This window comes from Nicotiana tabacum, chromosome 2 (assembly GCF_000715075.1).
Source record: "Nicotiana tabacum cultivar K326 chromosome 2, ASM71507v2, whole genome shotgun sequence".
In the NCBI taxonomy this organism is placed as follows: domain Eukaryota; kingdom Viridiplantae; phylum Streptophyta; class Magnoliopsida; order Solanales; family Solanaceae; genus Nicotiana; species Nicotiana tabacum.
In genome coordinates this window covers 61581753-61608212 of record NC_134081.1, presented here as the reverse complement: position 1 = coordinate 61608212, position 26460 = coordinate 61581753, and the positions used below count along the sequence as shown (strand labels likewise).

The 26460-nt window shown below is 37.2% G+C and overlaps 1 protein-coding gene across 2 annotated transcripts; it reads right to left on the bottom strand.

The window, feature by feature from the left end:
* Positions 1-2660: 2660 nt before the first annotated feature.
* LOC107776719 (uncharacterized) lies at positions 2661-7861 on the bottom strand. Of its 2 annotated transcripts, XM_075233546.1 has the most exons (6): positions 7713-7861; positions 5744-6091; positions 4782-5010; positions 3887-4691; positions 3327-3498; positions 2661-3207 (listed from the first exon to the last, which is right to left on the bottom strand). In XM_075233546.1, exons 2-5 carry the CDS (start codon positions 6084-6086, stop codon positions 3421-3423), a joined length of 1455 nt encoding a protein of 484 aa, XP_075089647.1. In that variant the 5' UTR covers positions 6087-6091; positions 7713-7861; the 3' UTR covers positions 2661-3207; positions 3327-3420. The 2 variants fall into 2 exon arrangements, with proteins under 2 accessions (XP_075089647.1, XP_016452118.2); XM_016596632.2 differs by having other exon boundaries at positions 3887-5010; positions 7713-7847.
* Positions 7862-26460: the final 18599 nt, after the last annotated feature.

The window sequence follows — 26460 nt, the reverse complement described above, 5'->3', positions numbered from 1 at the left end:
ATAGGGGAAATCACAACCTTAGATCATTCCAATTCTTGTCTACAACCCGTTAGTAGTTAGTTATTAATTGTTGCATTTTCATTGCGTAATATTTAGTTAGTAAACATCCAAATTATTACTTAAATATTTCTGAAGATTGATTGCGTGAGTTCGTGCAAGTCTAGTAGCTGTGTATGATAGGTTAATTCCCTGTGGGATTCGACTCCGGACTTATTAGTCGGAATATATTTGTAACTACCGTTTAGTCCTTTTTATAAGGAATAGTTGGGCGTGATCATTAGTTGAAGCTTTTTTTAGAATTTACTAGTAGTTAAAGAATTATTTATTCACTGCTTGCTATCGTGTTATTATTATTATTCACATATCTCATGCCTATTTAGAATTCCTGTATTTTATTGTTGGCCCATAGTAAGTGTCGATGTCAACCCTCGTCACTACTTCTTCGAGGTTAGACTGGATATTTACTAGGTACATGTTGTTTGTATACTCATGCTACACTTCTGCACTAATCGTGCTGGATCTGAGGCAGGTGCATCTAGCAGTCAGTCAGGCACGCACACCCGTTACCCCGAGGCTTAGTAGTGAGCTGCTTTCTGAGTCCGTTCTGCAGCACCCGGAGTCTCTCTTTTGTATTTACTTTCTGTTTACTCTATTTCAGGCGGTAGCTTAGTGTTTTGCATATTCTACCAGTTGCTCATCCACTTGTGACACCGGGTCTTGGAAACATACTAGTAGACATTTGATGGGTTTGGGGTATTTATATCAATGTACTTGCTCCTTTATGAGTTTACGCTTACTTTATTAAATTTTTCACTTCTCATTTACTTAATAAATACAAATCCCCTACTTTGAAATTATTAAAAAGAATAAATACATGATTAGTTCACCGTTGGCTTGTCTATCGGCGACGTTAGGCGCCATCACGGCCTATAGGAGAAATTGGGTCGTGACAATTAAAAAGAAAACCTAAAAAATTAAGTAATTCACGTTGGTTTGTTGTTGTTCTCAAGTCCTTTTCATGTTTACCCATTGATTTGGAGTGGAAAAAAAACTTGAAGAAGAGTTTTTTCCCATTAACAAAAATTTAAAGCTTGGAGTTCAAAAGTTGAGTTCTCGAAAACAATTAAAAATACTTTAAGAAGCTTATATCTAAACTTTTGGGCAATTTAGTGAAGATTTTGAGTGGGTTTAGCAGGATGTTCAGTCAAAAGGCTGAAGGAGGAAGAGGAAAATATTGCAATTTGTTGGATTGTATATATTTTATAGACGAATTCTAGCTATTTGTTGAAAACCTAAAAATCAAGCTAAAACGGGTAAATATTGTCCTAACCTATAGGGAAAAAATCTCAGTATGTTTAACCAAATAAAAAAGGTATAGCCAAAATAATTAATTTGCAACTGTGTGCTTATTTTTTATTTCTTATTTAGATGCAATGACTATTTATTTCAATTTTGTATCTTTTTCTTTTTGATAATCGTGGTGTCCCAACCAGCTTGCACGCACCTCGACTAATTCAAGAGGATACCTATCACCTCTCACTAGCAATAGGTACCAGGTAACGTTGTCCACAAATGCTTGAGCAAATAGAAAGAAAACACCTAGTGGTTTTGCCTCCATTAAGATTGAACTCGAGACCTTATTATTCTCACCCACTTCATTGACCAGTATGTCGCGCCCTTGGCTTCAAGTTCCGATTGTATATTTACTTTTATTTATTTATTAGATGCAACGACTATTTCTCTCAACTGTATATTTCTTCTTTGTCGGACCAAATTTAGAAAAAAATTTACTTGGATCTTCATTATTTTTAGCCAAATAATAAAATTTAGCCTAAATAATGGAGTTTCAACAATATTTTTATAAATTTAAACAGAAAAAGATAATCTAAAAAATTACTGAATTAAAAAAAGTGCAAAAATATATACTCCCTCGATTTGAATTTTTTCGGAGTATGATAGTCAAATTGACTTATTTTCAGTCTGAATTCAAACATAAATTCTTTAAAATTTTTGAAATAAAATCTACATATTTAGAAACTACATAAAAAGTAAGTCACAATAGTCAACAATTTAGAATATTTAAAAATATTTGTACAAAACATGATCAAGAAAAATCCTATTTGACTCCCTATACAGTAATAAATCCATTCTTTTTTAAACGAAAGGAGTATTATTTTCAAAAGATGCCACGTCGACAAAAAAATTCACATGACAAGCAAGAAAGGAGTATTATTTTCAAAAGATGCCACGTCGACAAAAAAATTCACATGACAAGCAAGTGTATGCTACTTCCCTAGGATGAGATCGTAGCAAGTGTATGCTACTTCCCTAGGATGAGATCGTTCGGGGGTAAATGCTTTCAAATATCCAAGTGTAAAGGGATAATAAGGACTAAGTATAGTTTAAGGAGGGAACTAATAATTCGAGCCAAGTTTAGGGGTGTTCTTAAGCATTCTACCAAAAATTAAATAAATAAATAAATAAAGTAAAACTAATCAAGATCAATATAAAGCTAAGCATCTAGAATCGAATTGAGGTGCAGCTTTGGCTCAACCCAGAACACAAGCGAAAGGAGTAAAAGCGAACCTATTTTATATGCTTCTTTTTTTAGTTTATATAAGACCCTGTAGTTGTGGCTGTAATTGTTACTAATAGTATACTTCAGTAGCGAACTGAAATATTGCTCATAATCCAAATCCTCCACAACTATAATTCATCAAGGAAAATAGAGTAGCACCGTCAATACATCATATCATGAAAAAGTTAGATGAAATCGACGGGGCTACATTTCCAAACTTCAATTACATGAAAAATTAACTGTTAGGACCTGGTTAAGTAGATGCAAAAGAAACTTCTGGCTTTCCTGGGCACTGGCAAATGGCAATAAAGGACCTCTGCCCATTGGAAACATGGTGTAGAACAGAGGAAACATTAGGCAGAGAAAGGTCTGCTTTAAGCACATAAGGCCCAAGGAAGAAGCAGAACTCAAACCTGCAATGTCCTCATATCGATCGTTACCTTCACAATCAGTGAAGAATTGCTTCGGCAGATACTTGACTTACAAGGCAGGATTCAAGGTAAAAGAAATAGAAAGTTGCAATCAGCACAGAAGGCAATGGCGAAGCACCATTTAATAGATGCTTCCTGACGTTGAACCAGAGTGATAAATCAAGAACCGGCCCCTTTTTATCTCAATTATCACACAACCTGCAATCTCAAATGACAAAAGCAAAATAAGGTAAGGTGATAACCACAAGCATATATTGTGATGAGTGGAACTACTCAGTCTGTAACTAAAGAAAAGAAAAGTGAGAAGACCACTAAACCTGCAAGTTCTTCCATAAGGGGATGGATATGGAAAGCATAAGATGACCATAATCTTTTTGTTGTTAGATAAGAACTCCACTCACGAATGAAAGATCATCTCTTCATGCCCTCAATAACCCACTTCATCCACGTGAAGAAGCAATGTTTTGATAGGTGCTCAGGTAGGTCTACCTATATAAATCATGACAGTTAAAAAAACCAAGAAACACAAATAATTTTCACACATCAAAAGAAGTATCATTAATGCATGTAATGTTTGCTCAAAATCATATTCTTTCCCCTAAGAAAGATGCAACATTAATCAGCATGCTTCCGTTATTCAAATTGCTAATGATGGACACAATCCCCAAATCTGTTAGTTGCACCAATAACAAATTAAATTATATATGACAAATGTCAAATGGTCTAACAGCCAGTTCTGTGGAAGAGATTCTCAGCAGAGGCCCTAGATGTTCAGGATTCATATGTCAATTGTCAATATAGCAATGGGAAGGTGGAAAAATATGGCCAGGCAAATAGAGACTAGAACTTGAAGGAAAACAATGTATTTTGAACTTACGCTGCTCCAAGTAGTCGAATACCCATCAGTAGAAAGCAACCAGTCACCAGATGTCAAATGCAACTCCGGTCTATCCTCAATAACATCGGCAAATTCATCCCTGTCTAATTCTTCAAATTCAAGATCCCTTCTCTTTTTCTTTTTGTGTTTTTGCCTTTTCTTGCGCTTATTTCTGGCTGACCTGGTGTCCTGCTCAGACTCACTTTCTTCCAGAAGTTGATCGTGATCTAATATTGGATAAATCTTGGACTTGCGAAAGCTTATGTCATTGCCGACAAATAAACATTCCCAGGAACTGGAATGTTGGAATTCCTCAGATAAATAATAGTGGAATGCCCAAGACTGCAATCCCAACCATTTTATAGTTCCTAAAGATTTTCTGCTGAAACATTCTCTTAGAATTGGTATAAAGCTATCTTTACAGATTGTTGGTGTACAAATTTGGAAAACAATATGCTTAACCTTTTCCTTTTGCTCCTGACTTCCTGCTTCACGTATAAATCGCATAAGCTGCCGAGTTTGAGTAGTAACTGCATTCAAGAGAAGCAACTGATCAAGAGAATTACTGCCATCACACTTGGAGAGTATGATCTCCAGCCAAAAAGAAGAATCATGACAATCCATCTTTTGCAACCTTGGTTTAACATATCTTTGGAGTAAATCCAAGAAAACCTTTAGATCTTGTTCCCCAAGAACGATGAGAAGGTGTTGACATAAGAAAGAGAAAGATTGCTCAATGAGAAACTCATCTATAATTTCCCAAACTTCTTTCAAATCCTCCTTGTACATCAAGTCAACAAACATACTGACAAAAAAATTATTATCAATGGTCAGAATATCACCATCTTTCAGTGACTCGGCAAATTCCTTAGATGACCAAAATTCAGGAACATACTCAAGAAAATTCTCCACTGTTCGTTCGACATCCAGATCAAGAAAATAGTGGGGCTTTGTGGCAACCATTGCAGGAGATTGCCCATGTTTCCCCCTCCATTCGAGCTCCTCCCAACAGATGTCTCTGTTTACAAAAGCAAACTGGGACAATGCCTTAGCCCCCTTTGTATGGGTTGCATAACAAGTACCAGCAAAATTAGAGAACCACTGCAAAATACGGTTTTGGTTTCCTGCAAGATCAATAATTTACAGACCAAAAATAAAAATTACTGAGATCAGATAATCAGTACAGGAAAATATCTTAGTAAGTTTGAACAGAGGTGATGTACCACATACTAACCTCTACAGCAATCCAGGAAACAAACTATACTAGAGTCGTTTTGATATAAAGAATATTAGAACAAAGATTGGAACAGTTCTATCACCATGAACTTTTTATTTCCCTCAAAATTTCAGAAGAAAAACTACACAGACTTGAGACAAAATTATACTTTATTGTTTGTTCAGCAACTCTCAACAAGATAACCCAAGAAAGAATGTACCCCTGGTAATTCTCCTTTTTTTATATAGGTAAAAGTACCATTGGCAATTCTCATTAATGTTTTTTAACTTAATTTAATGACAAAAGCAAACTTCAACAAACTGTGAAGTCACCAAATAATCTTTTTTCCTCAAATAAACCCACTTTTCCAGCCAAATTATACGTTTTGAAGTTATACGTGATTGGTAAGAAAAACCATGTCTTTTGCAGGTGATAACTGAATCAAAATATCTCATGGAAAGAGTCAATCTATAAATTCAACATGAAGAACAAGCTAAAATCAAGGAAGCTTCATCCGAAAAATCTAGAAGCACATGGCTCATAGATCAAGCAAAAAAAGGAACTAAATAACCAACTTAAAGAAAAACGACAGATCAAGATGAACTTCACCCACTAATTCAAGTAAAATAGTAAAACCTTACCTTTGAAGAAATTTTCTAATAGAAAGCATTTCTTTGCAATGATATGCCCTGCTTTCTGAGGTTCCTTCTGGAAAAGTAATCGTAGCAGTTGTCCGACTAAGGGCCGCTTTAGTGGCTTAGACCTCAATAAGGTCATGAATAACTCATGTTGATTACAGGGTGTTATAGACCGTACCCCTGCGACAGCATTGCAAAGCCAAAGACGAGATTCAGATCGACCTTCCACCGATATCAGTGACCAGATAACTGATTCTAGCTCATTCAGAAGAGCTTTTCTCTGTTCAGCTGATTCATCATCTGCATTTTCCTTCCATGATGATTTAGATAGAAATAACTGCAGCATTTTATCTGAAATATCACAAGTAGGCATAGGAGCAAGTTAGTCCAAATTATGATTTCGACGAATATGGGAACAGTAGAAAAATCAATGATCTTAATTTTGAGGAATGCACTAAGAACAAACTCAAACATAAAATATTATGGATAGCAGGGATTTCCGATACTTGAATGTAAACACACATCTCACTGGGCTGTAGAGCACTATTCAATAGTATTGGAAATTTTGTACAAGCGGTTGCATTAAACACGACACCAATAATAGAAACTACATTAGATCTAACAAGCGAGATTTGCTCAACTAAATTTTCTTCTTTTTTATTCACAACAACAAAATAAAGTCATCATTTTAAAGTTCACGTTTTTAGCTTTACCAATTAGCAAGTTTTTTAAATCTACTTGCATGTTTGAATGCAAATTATAGAAGAGAAAAGAACCCACTCTGAATCAAGTGTTAAGGTTCTATAATGAACTTAACAAGGGTAGTGCAGCCATACAAACGTAACCAAAAATTGTCAAAAACTAAAGAGTGAGTGTCGCATTGGAGACTCAAACGCTAAACCTTCTAGAACTTTTGAACCCGCTTGACCACTACGCCACAAAGGCGTGCTGTGTCAAGCGGATTCATCATTATTTTAATAACCGTTTTGTTTCTGTTTAGATGATAATTACGTGTATACACAGTATATTTTCTGACGAAGCGGGTTCATTTGAACCCTCTTTGATACACGTGGGTCCGCCCCTGACAGGTATACAGAAAATTAGAAAATAAGACAAGGGTGAAGATGTAGTTTGTTATTTTCAAAAGAAGACAAAGGTGAAGATGCATCATTTGCGTTGAAGTGAAATTAGTTCCATAAACATAGTACTACGGAGAGAGTTAAAATAACTAGATAAATGAGTGGTTTTCAATGATTTCCTTTATTTCATTTCACCTCTATCTAACCATTTTATTCTTTACTTTCAGAATTAAATAGCAAAAACTGGGTGCTCAATTTAAGTTCCTGCTTAGTGCTGCCCAAATTTATGATGGTAACATATATAGATATGACAGCCCAATCGGTTGACCTTACAGAAATCTGGAAGTAAAAAAGAATCACGTAAAATTAAGTTAATTTATTCGCACACAATAAAGACTGTAGAAAATCTCAAGAAAATGCTAATAATCGAACAACTCATTTAAGAAAATGTCCAGAATAAACCTATCGACTTCAGGAGATAAAATGATCTCTCTTAGTATTGCAAGTTATCAGCTACTACCATCACATTTCAGCTACAACATTAGGAGTTTGAAAGGGTAAAAATGCCACATACGATCCAACTTTGACCTCTAATTATGGCTATATCGAACCAACAGGCCGTTTTAAACTCACAAGCACACAATGTAAACAACTGCATCCACTTCTCCTCGAAGATGAGTCCATAAATTTTACATGCCCATCACACACAAATTACATACTATGTATTATGTATATTAGCGCATTCCCCAAAGAAAAAGAAAACAGTTAGAGGGTGTGCGAGCCACGTACTTTGATTGATGCCCAACGTAAAAACTAAAAGCAATCAATTGAGAGGGGAAATTGAATAGGAATCGACTGCTCAACGGCAAAGAAGCAAAAATCGAATGCATTACCTGAACCGGTATTCGGAGACGCCGTGCGCGGAGGAAAGGGCAATGTTCTGGAATACTTGGGGCAAAATATGGTTATTTAAAAAGGGTTATTAACGTTACCAAAAAAAAAGAAGGGTTATTAACCGACCCGAATATGTCGGGGGAAGTGCACAAGTAGCAGATTTCGGGACACGGTCTTAAACGTAGACAATTTTTAAAAATTATTTAAACTGAGCCACTTAGTAATAGGCAACTAGCCCCTCCGTTTCAATTTATGTCAACTCATTTCATTAGGTACGGAGTTTTAAGAAAAAAGTAAAGACTTTTAAACTTGTGGTACAAAATGAGACACATATATTTTGTGTAGCTATAAATCATTACAGGAAGGTAAATTATTTCCAAATAAGGAAAGAGTTCATTCTTTTTAGCACGGATTAAAAAGGAAATAGGTTCACATAAGTTGAAACGGGGAGAGTATAATATTTGAGCAAAAATACACTACCGGTATGCAATTTGCACGTTTACAAGTTAATAACTCTAGGCTGGCATGTGGCAGACGGTATAATTGCAATGTGAATTTATTTCTTTTTAGTTTGTGTCAAAAAGAATGATCATTTTTTATATTTAAAAATAATTTGCCTTTATACAATGATTTATAGTTACACAAAATTTATGTGTCATATTTTACACCACAAGTTCAAAAGTCTTCTTTTTTTTCTTAAACTTCGTGCCTAGTCAAATAAGTTCACATAAATTGAAAAGAGGGCGTACATAGCTATCAATGATTATTAGGGGTCGTTTGAGACAATGATGGGACAAACAAGAATATTCCATAGAATAAGATATCCTATGAGATTAACTATCACGCCTTTTATATGAAATAGCTAATTCCACCATTTTAGTATAAAACTTATCATGAGATTCGTTAATACTTTCTATTCTATTCTATTAGATAGAAAAGGGAAGATGGTCGACCAATGGTATATTTGTAATGACCCGACCGATCGTTTTGAGTACTAGCTTTAATTTTAGTGTATTCAGTGTTCCGAGATCTCCCATAGCTTCATTTGATATGTATTGATTTGCGTGCGTGGTCCGTGTCATTTTTCGGAAAGTTTTTACGTCAAATTTTGAAGAAAATAAAATTTTTGACTTAAAAGAGGCTAGAGTTGACCATGGTCAATATTCTTGATAAACAACCTCGGATCAGTGTTTTGACAATTCTGTAGGTTAGTATGATATTTTTAAACTTGTACGCACATTTGATTGGAGTCTGGGGTGACACGAGCGCATTTCAGTGTGTTATGTGAAAAATTGTGAAAATGAGTTTCAAAGTTGAAATTCTTGAGTTTGATGATCGATTCTTGTGTATTTGGTGTTATTTTGATGATTTGAGGTAGTGAGTAAGTTTGTAGGATGTTATTACACTTGTGTGCATGTTCGGTTTGGAGCCCAAGGGACTCGGGTGAGTTTCGGATGCAATGTGGATAAGTTTGGAACGACTGATGCATAGTTGTTGCTGGTGTCAACTTGGAGATCTCGCACATACGAGAACATGTTTGCATCTGCGATGGGCGTTGGGGAATGGACACTTCGCAAATACAAAGTTTTGATCGCAAATGCAGACTGTGGGAGCTCCGCAAATGTGGTATACCCGTCGCATTTGCGACACTTGGGAAGGCTGGCTAGCTTCGCATTTGTGAAGCTTTGATCGCAAATGTGCACGTGGGGGCAGTCGCAAATGCGAACCTTTTGTCGCAATTACGACTTCTTGGGGCCTAATTGTTACACCCCGTAAATTCATATTAGTTGTGGATGCGTTAAATGAGTATTAATGTGACCTTTTAGACATGTGAAGTCCTATCGAGATGAGTATGGGTGGAAACAATTATTTTAGAATCAAGACCGAGAGTGAGGTGTATAAAATTCAATAGAATCGACTAAGTTTATGGGAGGTCCGTCTTATAGCCTTAGACAGTGCAAGGCCATAAAAACTCACGGCCATAGACAGTGCAAGGCCATAAAAACTCAGTGCCACAGATAGTGCAAGGCACTGTCCAGGGCATCAACCTCACCTCCCCATACAGTGCAAGACACTGTCCAGGGCATCATCCTCAGCGCCCCAGACAGTGCAAGGCACTATAATTTTGCCACCTTTGATGGCGCCTTGCACAGTTATTGTGGCGCCCATGACGATGCCATGCGCCGACGAGGTTTACCCGTGCTATTTTTATTTTCCTCCTCAGCTTTGGGACGTGTTCACTTATTTAAAACCCTTACCTCGTTCCCCCACACCCCAAACACGAAAACCTACAATAGAAAGGGAAGCTCTTAAGAACTTAACTTCCCCAGGTCCCTCCATCATCCAAGGTAAGTTCTAATGATGATTCTAAGTTAATTTCAATTCTCCAACACCTTATTAATATGGGTAAATCCGTCCACTCATTAGATATTCAGTTGAAACACCATTGTTGAGAAAGGAAACCCTAGAACTCGAATTTAAGAGGAGTGAACTTCGAAAAGGTAATGCTTCTACTACCTAATTATTTATAATTATGAATTGATGAGTTTTTAGGATAATAGTAAATGGGTTTGATAAAGAGAACCATAAGAACTATGCTAAGGTTTTGGATTGTTGACTTATGATTGTTGTAAATATTTGGGTGATGAGAAATAGTGTTAGTTACATCTATTTGGGATTGTAGAATCACCTAGAAGTAGTAAAATGAGAACTTGGTGAAGAAAAGACCAATTACTAAGGGCTATGAGGCTTTATGCCCATAAGGTGTTTGATAAAAATCCTAAATGACTAAAACATGAGAATTAGTGCTAATATTGGTTCATCTTGATATATATTGACATAGATTATCGTTGAAAAAGAGGCGACAAACATTGTGATAAGCTTAAAGGGCCAGTCTAGGTATGTGAGGCTAACTCTCTATATTTGGGAATGTTAATGATTCTCCCTACACTACGTTTCTTTTACGACGTTACTACTTGCCTCAAAAATATAGTTAAGCCTAGTTCCTTGAATAGTTGCAGAACTTTTATTATCTAGCTTCATAACTCGTTCATGACTTTCATTCTGAATGTTGTGAGCTCAGTGCGTAATCAACATAGACTTGGGGTTGATGTCCATGAGTCTCAGTCTAGATTACTCAGCATGTCATAAATAATTGAAGTTTCAGTTTTCATATTCAGTTCCAGAATACATGTCTCAGTCTAGTCCTATTTAATATTCTAGTATCATGTAACTCGATATGATTCTATATTTCAGCATCACATATTGCAGTATGATTTTTATTTCCAGAATTTAAATCCCTGAATGTTGAACACCTGTATTTGGGCCTGAGGCCGTAGTTTATATGCTTTATGCATATTTGGGCCTGGCGTAGTTTATGATTTATGCATGTTTGAGCATGAGGCCGTAGTTGATGCTTTATGCATTTTTGGGCCTGAGGCAGTAGCTTGTGCACATATATATTGGGCCCGAGGCTGTAGTTTATACAGATAAACAGGTTGTTCATCATTCAGAAGAGGGAGTATTCATATCCTTACTTCCTTTATTTAAGTTATTAGTTATCATTTCAGTTATCGGTTATCAGTTCAGTTATCAGTTATCATAGAGTTTCAGTTTCAATAGTTATCATTTCAGTTATCAATTATCAATAATCAGTTATCAGCTTAGTTTCAGTTTCAGTATTTATAATTCTTTATTTCAGTTGCTTTACATACCAGTGGAATTCAAATGTACTGACGTCCCTTTTGCCCGGGGCCTGCATCTCACGATGCAGGTAATGATTTTCAGGTTGACGATTCATAGCGCTAGGATTCTCATACCAGCTATTTGGTGATCCCCAATTCATTCGGGGCATTATCATTACCTTACAGTCTTCAGTATTTTTCAGACAGTCAGTATTTTCAGTACTTCATTAGAGGCTTCATAAACTAGAGTAATAGTTAGACAGAGTCACAGACTTTTCATGTTAAGCAATGTTGCTACCTATATGTTTCAGACTTATATTAATGTTTTCGCACGTGATTTATATCATTCAGACTTTCAGTATATCAGCGTGTGTTAGCTTATCTTCCGCATTCAGTATGTTATGATATCACATGTTGATTCAGTCAGCCAGTTGGTTCACTCGGTCACATGTAGTCAGGCACCGGGTGCCGTGTTACATCTAGGCCCAAGTTCGGGGTGTGACAAAGCTTGGTATGAGAGCACTAGGTTCAAGAGTCCTAGGGAGTCTATGAAGCCGTGTCCAGTGGAGTTTCCTTTATGAGTGTGTGCCGGCCACCCATATAAATGGTTAACTACCAAGACATTTAGGATTGTCTTATTTCTTTCTACTCTAGATCGTGCCATGAAGCTTAGAGCAATAAGAAACCTTCTCTTCTTATCGAATTCCAGACGTATCGAATGACCAAGCGATGGGCAGGAAAAACTCAAGGTCTTAGAGGATATGATCACCTATTGGGGTATAATTATGGAGTAGAGGTTGGTAATGAATGAGACTTGAGGGGATGTTGAAAGTGGGATAAAATCGATAGTAGTACAATTAGAGCATAACCTTATTTAAAAGTACGAAAGCAGCTATCATGTTTTAAAGTTATCAGTTTACCTCAGTTACCAGTTATACAATCTTTCATTTAGCATGTTTATGGTTATTCAGTATGCCAGTTATCAGTTATTCAGTTACCAGATATCCAATTTTCAGTGTATCCAAATTTTGGTGACTTTTGAGTATATAGTGATGCCTATTGGTGGTAAAAGAAAATGTAACTAATGTTGATTATAGCAAAATCTTCGCATGTTTTAGGTCTGGATTAAGACCCAAGACTCGCCAGATGGTGTAGGAAGTGATTTATGAGATGATGGTATCTCTGAAGGACAAGTTATGTATGATAATGTATCTGTATGTGTTATACCTCACGAAATAATTTTATTTTAATTCTTAGAAATAGAGCCACAAGTTGGATGATGATAGTTCAAATGTCAGACCCCATAGTGTAACAGGTTAAGAATTTAATCGTAGCGGACATAGAATTGATCACTATAGTTTTGAATAGAAAAGAGCCTAAGGGCAAAACCTAGGAGTCATAAATTTTTGTTATTGCCAAATATGTGTTTTCCGTATGACTCATGCATGAGACTAAGAAATATGATGTACGAAATGAGAACCAAGAGCCGCCGATATTGAATTTGAGGGAATGATTTTAAGTTGTTTAGATTTATTCATATTAGAACTAGAAAGTACCGCGTTAGTAAGTTACTATAAGTAGCATCTATTATTGTGAGATAAAGGATATGACAGTCCCCCTTAGGTTATATGACTAAGTGTTTACCCCGGAAGTTTGTAGTCTGATATGATTTTGAAGTGTGTAGAAAGTTTCGGGTTAGATATTCAAATTTTGTTTAATACAAATGAAATTTCCCTAAGTGTGATCCAGGTACATAGTTCAAAACAAAAAAAAATAGTATGCGACCGTAGAATAGGGTCGGATGGTGAGGGAAATTAGAAATAACCTTATGCTTCACTTAAGTTATTCAAAGCAGAACAAGAAAACATGAGGCTAGTAAGTGGTTAGTAAAGGAATAACAAGTAAGTTTTGAGTAGATACAGTGAATTAGCAATTTCAGCAGAGATAGTAGAGGTACGATTTGATTTACTTAGCTTGGTTAACTATAGTGAGTGGATGACAGTTTAAAATACTGAACGTGTGTTAGAACCCAAAGATTTTAAGTTAAACCCGAAGTATAGAGTAGTGGGGAAAAAGAATCAGCTAGGCAGTAAGAGATCCAACTACAGAAGAATAGCCTTTAAGAGTTAACGAAAGGAGGTTTTCCCAAGATAGACAGAGTGAGCAGAGTTAAATCATTAAGATTGTATATGATAGTTATGAATACATTAGCTTTCTGTTTATGTAAGTAATCTAGTTTTTCCTAGTAAGAAAGATTGCTCAAAAGTAATTCATAAGATGATTCGTCATTGACGTAAAGTGCAAAAAATTGCAGAAGATGAGGAAAGTTGTTCGGATCCCGACAAAAGAGAAGAAACCGCAAGTACAAGACCTTAACCTTTGGTCTAGGAGGGGGGTTTGTGAAAATCATCACTAAGTCCAGTTGGAGATTTGAAACCCGAAAAGTTAGCATGGGATACAAAAAAATGATATAATTACCACAAGGAATGTGCCTAGCGAGTGTAAGAAACACAAGTGCGTAGAATGATCATGAGACTCTAATCTTCGATGTACTGGTCAAAGACTTAGCTTACAACAATACTATAAGTGTTTTTAGGAAGTATCTTAAAAAGATAATCCAGTATGGGAAGTGTAGGTCATGAATGAGGCAGACAAGATAACTACAGTGAAAGAAGTTCACTACTTAGTCAAGCTAGGAGTTCGACTTTCGGACTTTGAAGGTGGTGGAGTTGTTGTCCAGAACATGACTTGTTCCTCCTTAGTAGCCGAAGTGAAGTAGAAACGATTTGATGATCCTTACTTTTTGTAGGTGAAATAGGAGATTCATAAGCATAAGACGATGACTTTTGATCAAAGGGGGAGATGATGGTACTTTGAGGTACCAAGACGGATTGTGTGTCTAGAAATAAATGGACTTAGAGAAGGAGGTTCATGTTAGAAGCCTATTATTCCAGGTGTTATATCTACTCAGGTTCCCCTAAGATGTATCATGATCTTAAGGAGATTTAATGGTGGAATGACATGAAAACGAATGTCGCAGACTTTGTTGCCGAGTGTCTGAATTGTCAACAAGTGAAAGTCGAGCAGTAGAAAGCCCAGTATTTTACCACAAAATACACATATCCTTTAGTGGAGCTGGTAAATATGGACCTTATAATAAGATTATCCCACTCATTTTGAAAGAATGATTTGTATGGGCAAAAGTGTAGATCGACAATTAGTTGGTTTGAAGCTGGCAAAGCAGAGTTGTTGGGACCAGATTTGGTCAATCATGCTAGGGAGAAAGTCAAGTTAATTCAAGAGCATTTGAAGACGGCTCAAAGTCACCAAAAGTCCTATGCGGACGTGCAACATAAAGACCTAGAGTTTCAAGTTGATGATTGGGTGTTTCTAAAAGTTTTGCCTATGAAAGGTGTTATAAGGTTTGGGAAGAAACGAAAGCTCAGTCCCAGACACATCGGGCTGTATAGGATCTTACACACAGTCGGGAAAGTAGCTTTTGAGTTAGAGTTTCCACCAGAATTGGCAGTTGTACACCCACTATTTCACATGTCATGTTATAACATTCAAGTTTTCAGTATTCAAATCTCATATCACGACATTTATGTTTCCAGTATTCAGATCTTATGTTAGAACATTCAAGTTAGTTCAGTACTCAGATACTTATGTCAGTCCAGTATTCAGATATTCATGCCAGCTTAGTACTCAGATATTGATGTCAGTTCAGTGATCAGATATTCACGTCTGTTCAGTACTCGAATATTCGTGCTGGTTCAGTATTCATATATCCACGTTAATCCAGAATTCACGTATCTATAACAGATAAGTATTCATGTCTATGTTTCATGTTATGTGTATTACGATGCCCTATGAAGCTAGCATTATGATCTGTTAGTTGGCAGGTGTTTTGGAGAAATGTCAAAGGTAGCTATCCTTCTCATTCAGAACTTATATTATAATCTCCATGTCTTTCAGTATCCAGTCCGCTCAGTGTTCAGTCAGTTCAGTAGCCATTCAGTTCAGTAGCTATTCAGTTCAGTATCACAGCACATTAGTAATCATGTATCCATTCAGTTTAGTATGCATGTGTTCATGACAGTACATTGTTCACATTTTTCCATCAGTCCAGTTTAAGGTCTAGAGTAAGTCGTAGTTACAGCCAGGACAATCATTCGAGGATGAATGATCCCAAGGGGGAGATAATGTAACACCCCGTAAATCCGGATTAGTTGTGGATGTGTTAAATGAGTATTAATGTGACCTTTTAGACATGTGAAGTCCTATCAGGATGAGTATAGGTGGAAACAATTATTTTAGAATCAAGATCGAGAGTGAGGTGTATAAAATTCAATAGAATCAACTAAGTTTATGGGAGGTCCGTCTTATAGCCTTAAACAGTGCAAGGCCATGAAAACTCACAGCCATAGATAGTGAAAGGCCATAAAAACTCAGTGCCACAGATAGTGCAAGGCATTGTCCAGGGCATCAACCTTAGCACCCAGACAGTGCAAGGCACTATCCAGGGCATCATCCTCAGTGCCCCAGACAGTGCAAGGCACTATAATTTTGGCGCCTCTGATGGCGCCTTGCACAGTTATTGTGGCGCCCATGACGATGCCTCGCGCCGTCGAAGTCTAACCGAGCTACTTTTATTTTCCTTCTCAATTTTTGGACGTGTTTACTTATTTAAAACCCTTACCTCGTTCCCCCACACCCAAACACGAAAACCTACTCTAGAAAGGGAAGCTCTCAAGAACCTAACTTTTCCAAGGTCCCTCCATTATCCAAGGTAAGTTCTAACGATGATTCTAAGTTAATTTCAATTCTCGAACACCTTATTAACATGGGTAAATCCTTCCACTCATTAGATATTCGGTTGAGACACCATTCTTGAGAAAGCAAACCCTAGAACTCGAAGCCAAGAGGAGTGAACTTCGAAAAGGTAATACTTATACTCCCTAATCATTTATAACTATGAATTGATGAGTTTTTGGGATAACAGTAAATGGTTTTGATAAAGAGAACCATAAGAACTATACTAGGGTTTTGGATTATTGACTTATGATTATTGTAAACATTTGGGTGATGAGAAATGGTGTTAGTTACATCTATTTGGGATTGTAGAATCACCTAGAAGTAGTAGAATGAGAACTTGGTGAAGAAAAGACCAATTACAAAGGGCTATGAGGCTTTACGCCCATAAGATGTTTGATAAAAATCCTAAGTGACTAAAACATGAGAATAAGTGCTAATATTGGTTCATCTTGATATATATATTGACATAGATTATCGTTGAAAAAGAGGCGACAAATATTGTGATACGCTTAAAGGGCCAGAGTCCAGGTATGTGAGGCTAACTCTCTATGTTTGGGAATGTTAATGATTCTCCCTACACTACGTTTCTTTTACGACGTTACTACTTGCCTCATAAATATAGTTAAGCCTAGTTCCTTAAATAGTTGCAGAACTTCTATTATCTAGCTTCATAACTCGTTCATGACTTTCATTCTGAATGTTGTGATCTCAGTGCGTAATCAATATAGACTTGGGGTTGATGCCCATGAGTCTCAGTCTAGATTACTTAGCATGTCATAAACAATTGAAGTTTTAGTTTTCATAATCAGTTCAAGAATACATGTCTCAGTCTAGTCCTATTTAATATTCTAGTATCATGTAACTCGATATGATTCTGTATTTCAGCATCACATATTGTAGTATGATTTTCATTTCCAAAATTTAAATCCTTGAATGTTGAACACCTGTATTTGGGCCTGAGACCGTAGTTTATATGCTTTATGCATATTTGGGCGTGAGGCCGTAGTTTATGCTTTATGCATGTTTGAGCTTGAGGCCGTAGTTGATGCTTTATGTATTTTTGGGCCTGAGGCCGTAGTTATGTATGCGTATACTTAGGCCTGAGGCCGTAGCTTGTGCACATATATATTGGGGCCGAGGATGTAGTTTATCCAGATAAACGGGTTGTTCATCATTCAAAAGAGGGAGTATTCATATCCTTACTTCCTTTGTTTCAATTATCAGTTATCATTTCAAATATCAGTTATCAGTTCAGTTATCAGTTATCATTTCAGTTTCAGTTTCAATATTTATCATTTTAGTTATCAATTATCAATTCTGAGTTATCAGCTTAGTTTCAGTTTCAGCATTTATAATTCTTTATTTCAGTTGCTTTACATACTAGTGCAACTCAAATGTATTGACGTCCCTTTTGCCCGGGGCCTGCATCTCACGATGCAGGTAATGATTTTCAGGTTGACGATTCAGAGCGCTAGGATTCTCGTACCAGCTATTTGGTGATCCCCAGTTCTTTCGGGGCATCACCATTACCTTACAGTCTTCAGTATTTTCAGACATTCAGTGTTTTCAATACTTCATTAGAGGCTTCATAGACTAGAGTAATAGTTAGACAGAGTCACTGGATTTTCATGTTAAGCAATGTTGCTACCTATATGTTTCAGACTTATATTAATATATTTTCGCGCGTGATTTATATCATTCAGACTTTCAGTATATCGGCATGTGTTAGTTTATCATCCGCATTCAATATGTTATGATATGACATGTTGATTCAGTCACCTAGTTGGTTCGCTCGGTCACATGTAGTCAGGCACCGGGTGTCGTGTTACGTCCAGGCCCAGGTTCGGGGCGTGACACTATTGCACTGGTCGCTTTTACGATCAGTGTTTCGCAAATGCGGGCTTCACACTTGCGAACAAGAGTTCGCAATTGCGATACCCGCAATATGGTAAAAGAGGGGAAAATCGGGATTTAGCTTATTTTACACCATTTTTCAACCCTAAACACTCTTTAGGCAATTTTTGAAAAACGTTTCCCAGATTCATTGGTAAGTATCTTTAACTAGTTTTCAATCAATTTCAATTACTTTTCATGAGTTTTTAACATTAAATCTAAGAATTTCGTAGTAGAAATTAGGAGTTTTGGGTAGAATTTAAGAATTTAGTAAAATTGAGATTTAGACCTCAAATTGAGGTCGAATTTCAAAATAAATTACATAACTGGGCTCGGGGGTGAATGGGTAATCGGGTTTTAATCTGAATCTCGGATTTTGACCAAGCGGGTCCAGGATTGACTTTTGTTGACTTTTTAAATGTAGCTAAAAATTGAACCTTTTTCATTCGTGGGTGGTTTCTAAAGCTTGTTTTGAATTGTCTGAATGATATTTGGCTAGATTTGATTGGTTTGGAGGCTTGTTCTAAAGGGAAAGCCGTGGTTGATTGTTGACTTATTTTCGGAAGAGGTAAGTATTTTGCCTAACTTTATTGGGGGAATTTTTCCTACTAATTGATATTGTTTGCTATATGCGGGGATGATGCATATACGAGGTGACGAGCGTATATTCATGCACCAAGGTTTCCATGCTCAAGAGGGGAATTATATGCTTCTTTGTGCCTTTGTTGAACATGATGGTAGATGGTAGGCTATAATCTCGTATTTTAGTCGCTTATTACACTCTAATTTTCTGTACTTTAATTGAGTTTGAGCTGTAATCTCTAGTGTTATGCACTAATTGTGTATTTTATGCCTTGTAGGAAGATTCCGAGCTATGTAGATATTACGGAATGAATTTGAGCTTTTTGGAGCTTTGAAGTCCGAGTAAAAGCCCAAGGGATTAAGCCGGGATCGCGTTCAGGGGTCGAACACCACGTCTGGATGTCAAAATCGAAGCAAAAATTCGGACTCTGAGAAAATATGTACAACCGCGCCAGTGCAAATTCCTGTCTTCTATCAGATATCAACTTTCTGGACTTTCCCACTGACGGCGCATGGCTTGTCGCCCCATACGGCACGCCTGTGCAATTTTTATAGAATATTTTCCTATTTAGCGTAGGAAAATGTATTTTCATGTGGGCCCGACCCTACTTAGTATAAATACATGTAAAAACGTTATTTTATGGACTTTTGACACATCTTAGACTTAAGTAAGCTAAGGAGGAGGTGGAGAAGCAAAAGCTCAAGGATTTCATCATTCAATCCTCACTCAAGACAAGGGTTTGGATTGTTTTATGTTTTTCTTTAACTTTAACATTGTTATGATGAATTACTCCATATCCATGGAGTAGTTCTCTTTAGGGTTTGATGGATTTGTTGTATTGATACTTGTTTGTGGATAATTAACTCTAGTTTTATATATTGAATCGTTTTGGATGTTTTAACTGTTGCATCTATATTCGCTTTGTTAATGTAATCGAGAGAAGCATAACTTGTGATATTGTTGCATTATATTTTGTTGGTTGAAGTCATTAATTATTTTTAGTAATCGGAAGAGGCTAGTTGAATTGTTGATTAAACTTAGTTAGGAGGAAAATCGAGAGAGGTTCTCCTAAAGATCAATCCACTACGAATTCTTGCATATCTTCACGTGCTTAAAATTGGTTCATCTTGTGAGGTTGAGACTTAATCGAGAGAGGAGTTTCTACTAATCCATTGAACTAATAATCAAGTGAATTCGAGAGATTCACTTGAACATTAAAAGTGAATTATCTAGAGTTAAATCCCAAACATTTGTCTTGCACCTATCCTATCAACCCTATCTTCTCCCAATTGATAACTTCCTTTGCTTAATACTTGCATTGATTGTCATTAGCCAATAATATAGATTCTTAGTTAAATTTAATTTTAATCACATAAACCTAAATTGTTGATCATCTTGGATAGCAATCTAGCTACAAACTACGATAATACTGTTTAACTCCCATCCCTATGGATACGATATTTAAATTTACTATATTCGACTAGCGAGCATATTTTAGTATGTGGTTTGCGCTCGTCGATTTTGGCGTCGTTGCCGGGGATTGGCAATCAATAGTGTTTTAATTAGTTTATAGTGCTAATTCAGGAATTTTTCTTTTTATTTTATTTTATTTTTCCCTTTTTACGTTTGGTGTTCTTTGACTATGCGCAGGCTACATGTTAGATTGGTGCATGACTCGATCTTCTTGTAAGGAATTGCAACCATACGAACCAGAAATCGAGAAACAACTGCGATAATTGAGAAAGGAAAGAAATCTCGCCAAGAAAGTAGATAAGGTTGGGCAATCCACAACTAAGGAAGACTTGGCTGGAGATGATGATAATGTTGATTTGGCTGCGAGAGAGGCAGCCCAAATCAGAGAGAAAGTTGCAAGGTATGTTGAAGAAGCAGCACTTAGAGATGCACAAATTGCTTATGAGGAGGAGAGGGCTCGAAGAATGGCTCAGAATCAGCTCGTGGGTGCAGACCAGTTCAGAAACATAGCTCCCGGTCAAGGGAGATAACTTGGTGATTATGCTAGACCGGTTTACAACCAAGTCCTATCAAGTATGAGGCCACCTCCAGTGGCAGCTAATAATTTTGAGCTGAAGCAAGGGTTGCTCCAAACGCTTCAAAACAGCTGCGTTTTCAGAGTAAAGGTGAATGAAGATCCAAACAATCATCTGATGGACTTCGAGGAGATAATGAACACCTTTCAATATAATGGTGTTGTAACACCCCAGAAAATTTCGAAGTACTTAAGTGGTAAGCCCGGTAAATTTTGCAAAGAAAATAATGTTTCATGGTGTTGGACTAGGCTTACGTGTTTGAGAATTGTAGAAAATGGCTCGTACTTTTTGGGTTAAACAATGCACCGAAAAGTAAAGGAAAATATTTGGTGGAACGGTGCATTTCTGTGGTCCATTATGCGACCACAGAACCACTCTACAGACCGCATAATGGCCGCAGAGTGAGGCAGTTAATTGGGTCAGTTAGAAGCAACTATGCGGTCGACTATGCGACCGCATAACTGTTATGCGGTGCATTATGCGATCGCATACCTTGTTCCGGAGCTTCATTTTTGAGTTTTTAAAACCAGACCCTATTTCGTTAAATACACTCTTTGGGTCATTTTTGAGCTATTATCTGACATTTTAGATTGAGAGAGGGTGCCCTAGAGTGAGAAGGTGTTCTCCAATATTTGTCCTTCAATTCTTGCCCAAGTTTTGGAAGATTAAGAAGGGAAACTCACTAATTCTTCATCCTAGAGGTAAGATTCTACACCCTAACCCTCAATTTCAAATTTTGTGTAGAAATGAATAATAAGCAAGATAATTTCTGGGCAAGTGGATTGGTTATCCTACATGCATGTGTTATCAAAGGATGTAGGAAGATTGTTGAGCTAAAAATGGTAAAGATTGGGTTGTGGGATGATGGAATCCTCCATAAAAAGGGCCTTGAAACCTTAATGCACACCTAGTGTTTGATAAAATGCTCAAATGAGCTAGAACCATAATCATCTTCCTAATTGTGGTTCAATTTGTTATATTTCTAAAATAGATTGAAGTTGCTAAGAATTCCGAAACGTTTTAGAGTTTAAGGAAGCTCAATTGAGGTACGTTGGCTAAACTCTTCTTTAAGAGTTGGAATTCTCATTATCCTTATAAGTTCTGAGATGTTGATTATAAATCGAGTATTCCGATAAGTTTTGTGATGAAGATATATGTTCAATTTGTATTTCAAATACTCTTATCATATTGCATTATAAATTGAGTATGTGTCCCAAACTATGGATTACGTATCCATATGTTATAATTTCTAGTCGTGATTTATGTGAAAGTTATTATGCCAAGTTGAGTAGATATTGTGATTGTGATACACCTCCACCTGCATATATTAGGGTGAGGCGGCATGACCGCTTTGTATGGGGATTATAGTATAGGGATTGTGATTGTGATACACCTCCACCTGCATATATATTGGGGTGAGGCGGCATGACCGCTTTGTGTAGGGATTATTATATTGTGGGACTGCACCTCCACCCGCTTACATTGGGGTGAGGCGGTTTGACCGCTTTGTGTATGGTTTTGGTATTGTTGTGGCACCACCACCCGTATATATTGGGGTGAGGCGGCATAGCCGCTTTGTGTTGGTATTGGTATCGTTGATGCATTTCCTCCCGCATATATCAGGGTGAGGCAGCATAGCCGCTTTGTATAGGTTCTTGGTACTGTGGTTATACATCCACCCGCATACATTGAGGTGAGGCGGCAGGGCCGCTTGATTAGAGTTGTGGTATTGTACGTGCACCTCCACCTGCATACATCGGGTGAGGCGGCGGGGCCTCTTTGTGTGAAGATGGTTATAGAGGATCTCATCTTAAATCCTATAAATGTTGTTAATAACTTTTAATAAGCTTGCTATGGTTGAGATGGTTATCTATATTATTCTATTTCCGCACTGGTTCATCATAATTATCTTGTATTTCTAAATTCTTTAATTGGTGTTTAGTTTTCATACTAGTACTATTCGACGGTACTAATATCCCTTTTGTCGGGGGCGCTGCATCTTTAAATGGATGCAGGTGGTTCCACAGCAGGAGACATTGATCAGTAATAGCAGTACACCTTCTTCCCAGCTGACTTAGTGAGCCCCACTTCATCCCGGGGTCATGTATCTTTTATTCTTTATGTATTATGGTTGAGGTATAGCCGGGGCCTTGTTGCCGGCATTATCATTGTACTCTTCTTTATCTATAGAGACTCCGTAGACATAGTGTGGGTTGCGTATTGGTACTAGGAAAAATAAACTATGCTATGTAGACACGACCACTTTATTGTTTAATTAAGGAAAACATATGTTCTCTTTATTCATGAATGAGTATGGGTAGAAGAAATCTAACAGGCTTGCGCGGTCGGGTTCACTCGGTTGAGCAGCGGTCGCGCTCCATGGTTTTGGGGCGTGACAGGTGTGTCACAAGATGTAGTTTACCTAAGGGCATTCCCCTTCACACTTAAAGATGATGCAATAACACTGGCTTCGAAACTTGCCCCAAGGATCGATTAGAACATGAGAGGAGATGACCAGAAAATTTCTTGCTAAATATTTCTCCTCAGCTAAAATGGGCAAGTTTAGAAGAGAAATTCATAACTTCTATCAGAATGAGATTGAAACTATATTTGAAGCTTGGGAGAGGTTTAAGGAGATAGCGGAATTGAACTCTGGATGCAACTGCAGGATTTTTGGGATGGATTGACACCGGCTTCACGCAGAACATTGAGCAACGCAGCTGGAGGTCCGTTGATAAAGAAGATACCAGAGGAGATAGTGACTATCCTCGATGAATTGTCTGAAGATGCAAATCAGTGGCTCTCTGAAATTGCTGAAAGAAGAAGGTCGAATGGTGTTCACCATGTTGATGCTAACACATCTGTGTAGGTATAGCTTGGTGCCATGGCGAAGGAGATAAGGAAGCTGATATTAGCTTCGATACATAATAAGCCTCATGCAGCATGTGATATATATGGAAGAGGACACCCTACTCATGAGTGTCAAGCCTCAACTAAGGAAGTAAATCCTGTGGGGAATTATAACTTTAATGCAATGGGTCGGAAGCACCCTATTATTTCATAGAGTTCACCTGGGGGTACTGCAAATGCATGGCAACAAAATAACTCCAGATTTCAAGGAGCTCCCGATTTTGTGAATCAGCCGAGGCTGCAGTTTTAGCCTCAACAGCCAATTCAGTCTGGGTTAGAAGATCTGATGAAATCCTTCATTGTCAAGACTGATGAGAGATTAGATGCTCATGGTGCAGCTATCAAAGAACTTGGAATAGGTTTGCGTAACTTGGAAAGACAAGTGGGACAAATTGCAACAATATTATCTGAGAGAATCCTAGGTACTCTGACAGCTGATACTAAAAAGAATCCCAAAGAAATGATAAATGTTGTAACCTTGAGAAGCGGACAAGTGTTGAAAGATCCCACTCCAATTCACAAAGAAGCTGCGCCTGAAAAAGAAAGTGGGAAAGAGCTGAAAATTGAAGATGATAAAAAGACTGAGAAGAAGAAAGGCAAGAAGGGAGCTGAGAAAAAGGAGGAGGAGGAAACTTCAAGAAGGGAGGAATCTGATGATGTGATCAAGCACATGCCTGCTTTACCTTTTCCCCAAAAGCTTTATAGAGAGAATCTGGACAAGAAATTTAAGAGATTTCTAGATATGTTGAAGCTTATGCTAAGTTCTTGAAGGAAATCCTGACAAAGAAGAGGAAGATAGAAGAGACCTCAGTGGTCAAGCTCACAGAGAATTGCAACACAATCTTGCAAAACAAACTCCCACAAAAGTGTGGAGATCCAGGGAGTTTTACTATACCTTGCTCGTTAGGCACTCTTAGTTTTGATGAGTCTTTATGTGATTCTGGTGCCTCAATTAATTTAATGACTTTGTCTATTTACAGGAAACTGGAGAATGAGCTTGGAGAGATAAGGTCTGCACCAATATCTTTGCAGCTGGCAGACCAAACAACTATAATACCTGAGGGGATAGTGGAAGATATCTTAGTTCGGGTAGATAAGTTTGTATTTCCTGTAGATTTCATAGTGGTAAATATGGAGGAGAACAAGGAGGTCCCCCTCATCCTGGGAAGATCATGTTTAGCAACGGGTAGAGCTATATTGGATATACATGATAAAAAACTCATGCTTAGAGTGGGTGAGGAGATGGTGACGTTTGAGATGAATGTAGCAACTGGAGTGAAAAAGGAGAAGCCAGCTGCAAGTATTGAGTGGAGAGTAAAAAGTGCGAATAAGAAGGTCCCAATGACTGAGAAAGATAAGTGTGGGGTGTACCCCAAGAAGGTTGAGAAGAAGTTGTCTTCATGGATATGTGCATTTGTTCGGGCGCGTGGAATAGAGCCCGACTTCGACTCAGACCCCGACTGAATATTCAGGGGAGTTTCCTTTACCTTATGCTTTTTAATTGTGTGTCATGGGGACATTCCACAACTTAAAGTGTGGGGGTGGGGAAAATTGTATGTTGTATGTATATGTGTTAGTAATTTAGTTTTGTTGTTTTAGTAGTTAGAGATAGAAAAATGAGAAAAAAACCATAAAAATTTAAAATTTTCGAATTTTCCCGACGATGGATATCATTTGACGGGTTTCTTGAGGGATTAAAGTCAAAATAAAAAGACAAAAAGATTTTCTTTTGTTAGGTAGTGTAATAATTTCCCCTTGATGTTTCTTTGTACCGCGGTTCTTTTCCAAGTATTTTGTTTGAACCGAGTGTAGTTAGTTTTTATTTTTGTTAGGTGTAGGAACCCTTGTACTATGGTTTGAATTGAAAGCAATATCTCTTGACTTGCTTATGCCTTGAGAATAGTGAGTGCTTTAGTTGTGACGCTTAGGCTCAGTTTTTGACTCTTGCATAAGTACTTTAAATTGTATAATTTTAACTTTAACTGCTTGGACTAGAGTGTCTTGATAGTCCAATCCTGAGTGAGTTATGTGCCATGTGTGTGTAAGGTTTTGTTGTATTCTGTACATTGCATTTGATGTCTAGAACTTGCCCCGTGTGTTTGCAACATGAAATGGTAGTTTTGTTTAGTCTTGGAAGTGATATATGCATTTCTTTTTTTTAGCCAATTATATGTTATTACCTACCTAATTGTGATGTATCTTAGTTAACCTCGTTGAGCCTGTAATCATGTCTCTTTGACAATCACATTGCAAGCCCTACCCATTTGTTTGAATTGACCATATATTTGAACCTTGTACCTCTCGTGAGCACTTAAATTTATTATGAACTTTGTAAAAGTTGAAGTGTGGGGTAATTGGGTTAGTTTTTGAGTGGAACTAATGAAATAAGGAAAAAAAGTGCACTGTTTTGAAAAAGTAAGAGCCACTTGAATTGAAAAAGAAAGAAAAATATAATTGTATTGTTGTGAAAAATATTCATTGATAAGTGGTAACTCCTGCTATAATTGTGCTTAAAGAAGTTGGAGCTAATGTATAATAATGTAAAGATGGAGTTATGGTTTGACATAAATGTGGGGTTTTGAATGTTAAATTGTATGTATTAAAATGCTTAGGGAGGTGTAGTCACTCTTTTATCTAAATGTATCCTACCTGTCCCGCAGCCTACATTACAACCAATTAAAGTCCTATTTGATCCTTGACTGAATGAGCTCGATTAGTTGAGCAGTACACTACGGGCAAGCCTATGGTACATTTTTTGTGGCATATGAATGTTGTTTTTGAGAGTGAGTGAATTCTTTCTATCTTGAGTTCCCAA

Excerpts from the sequence above, each read along its gene's own strand:
- LOC107776719 (XM_016596632.2), bottom strand. The coding sequence starts at position 6,086 with ATGCTGCAGTTATTTCTATCTAAATCATCATGGAAGGAAAATGCAGAT. Across the intron at positions 5,011-5,743 it reads ATTAGAAAATTTCTTCAAAG|GAAACCAAAACCGTATTTTG; the intron begins GTAAGGTTTTAC and ends TTGATCTTGCAG. Across the intron at positions 3,499-3,886 it reads ATTCGACTACTTGGAGCAGC|GTAGACCTACCTGAGCACCT; the intron begins GTAAGTTCAAAA and ends TGATTTATATAG.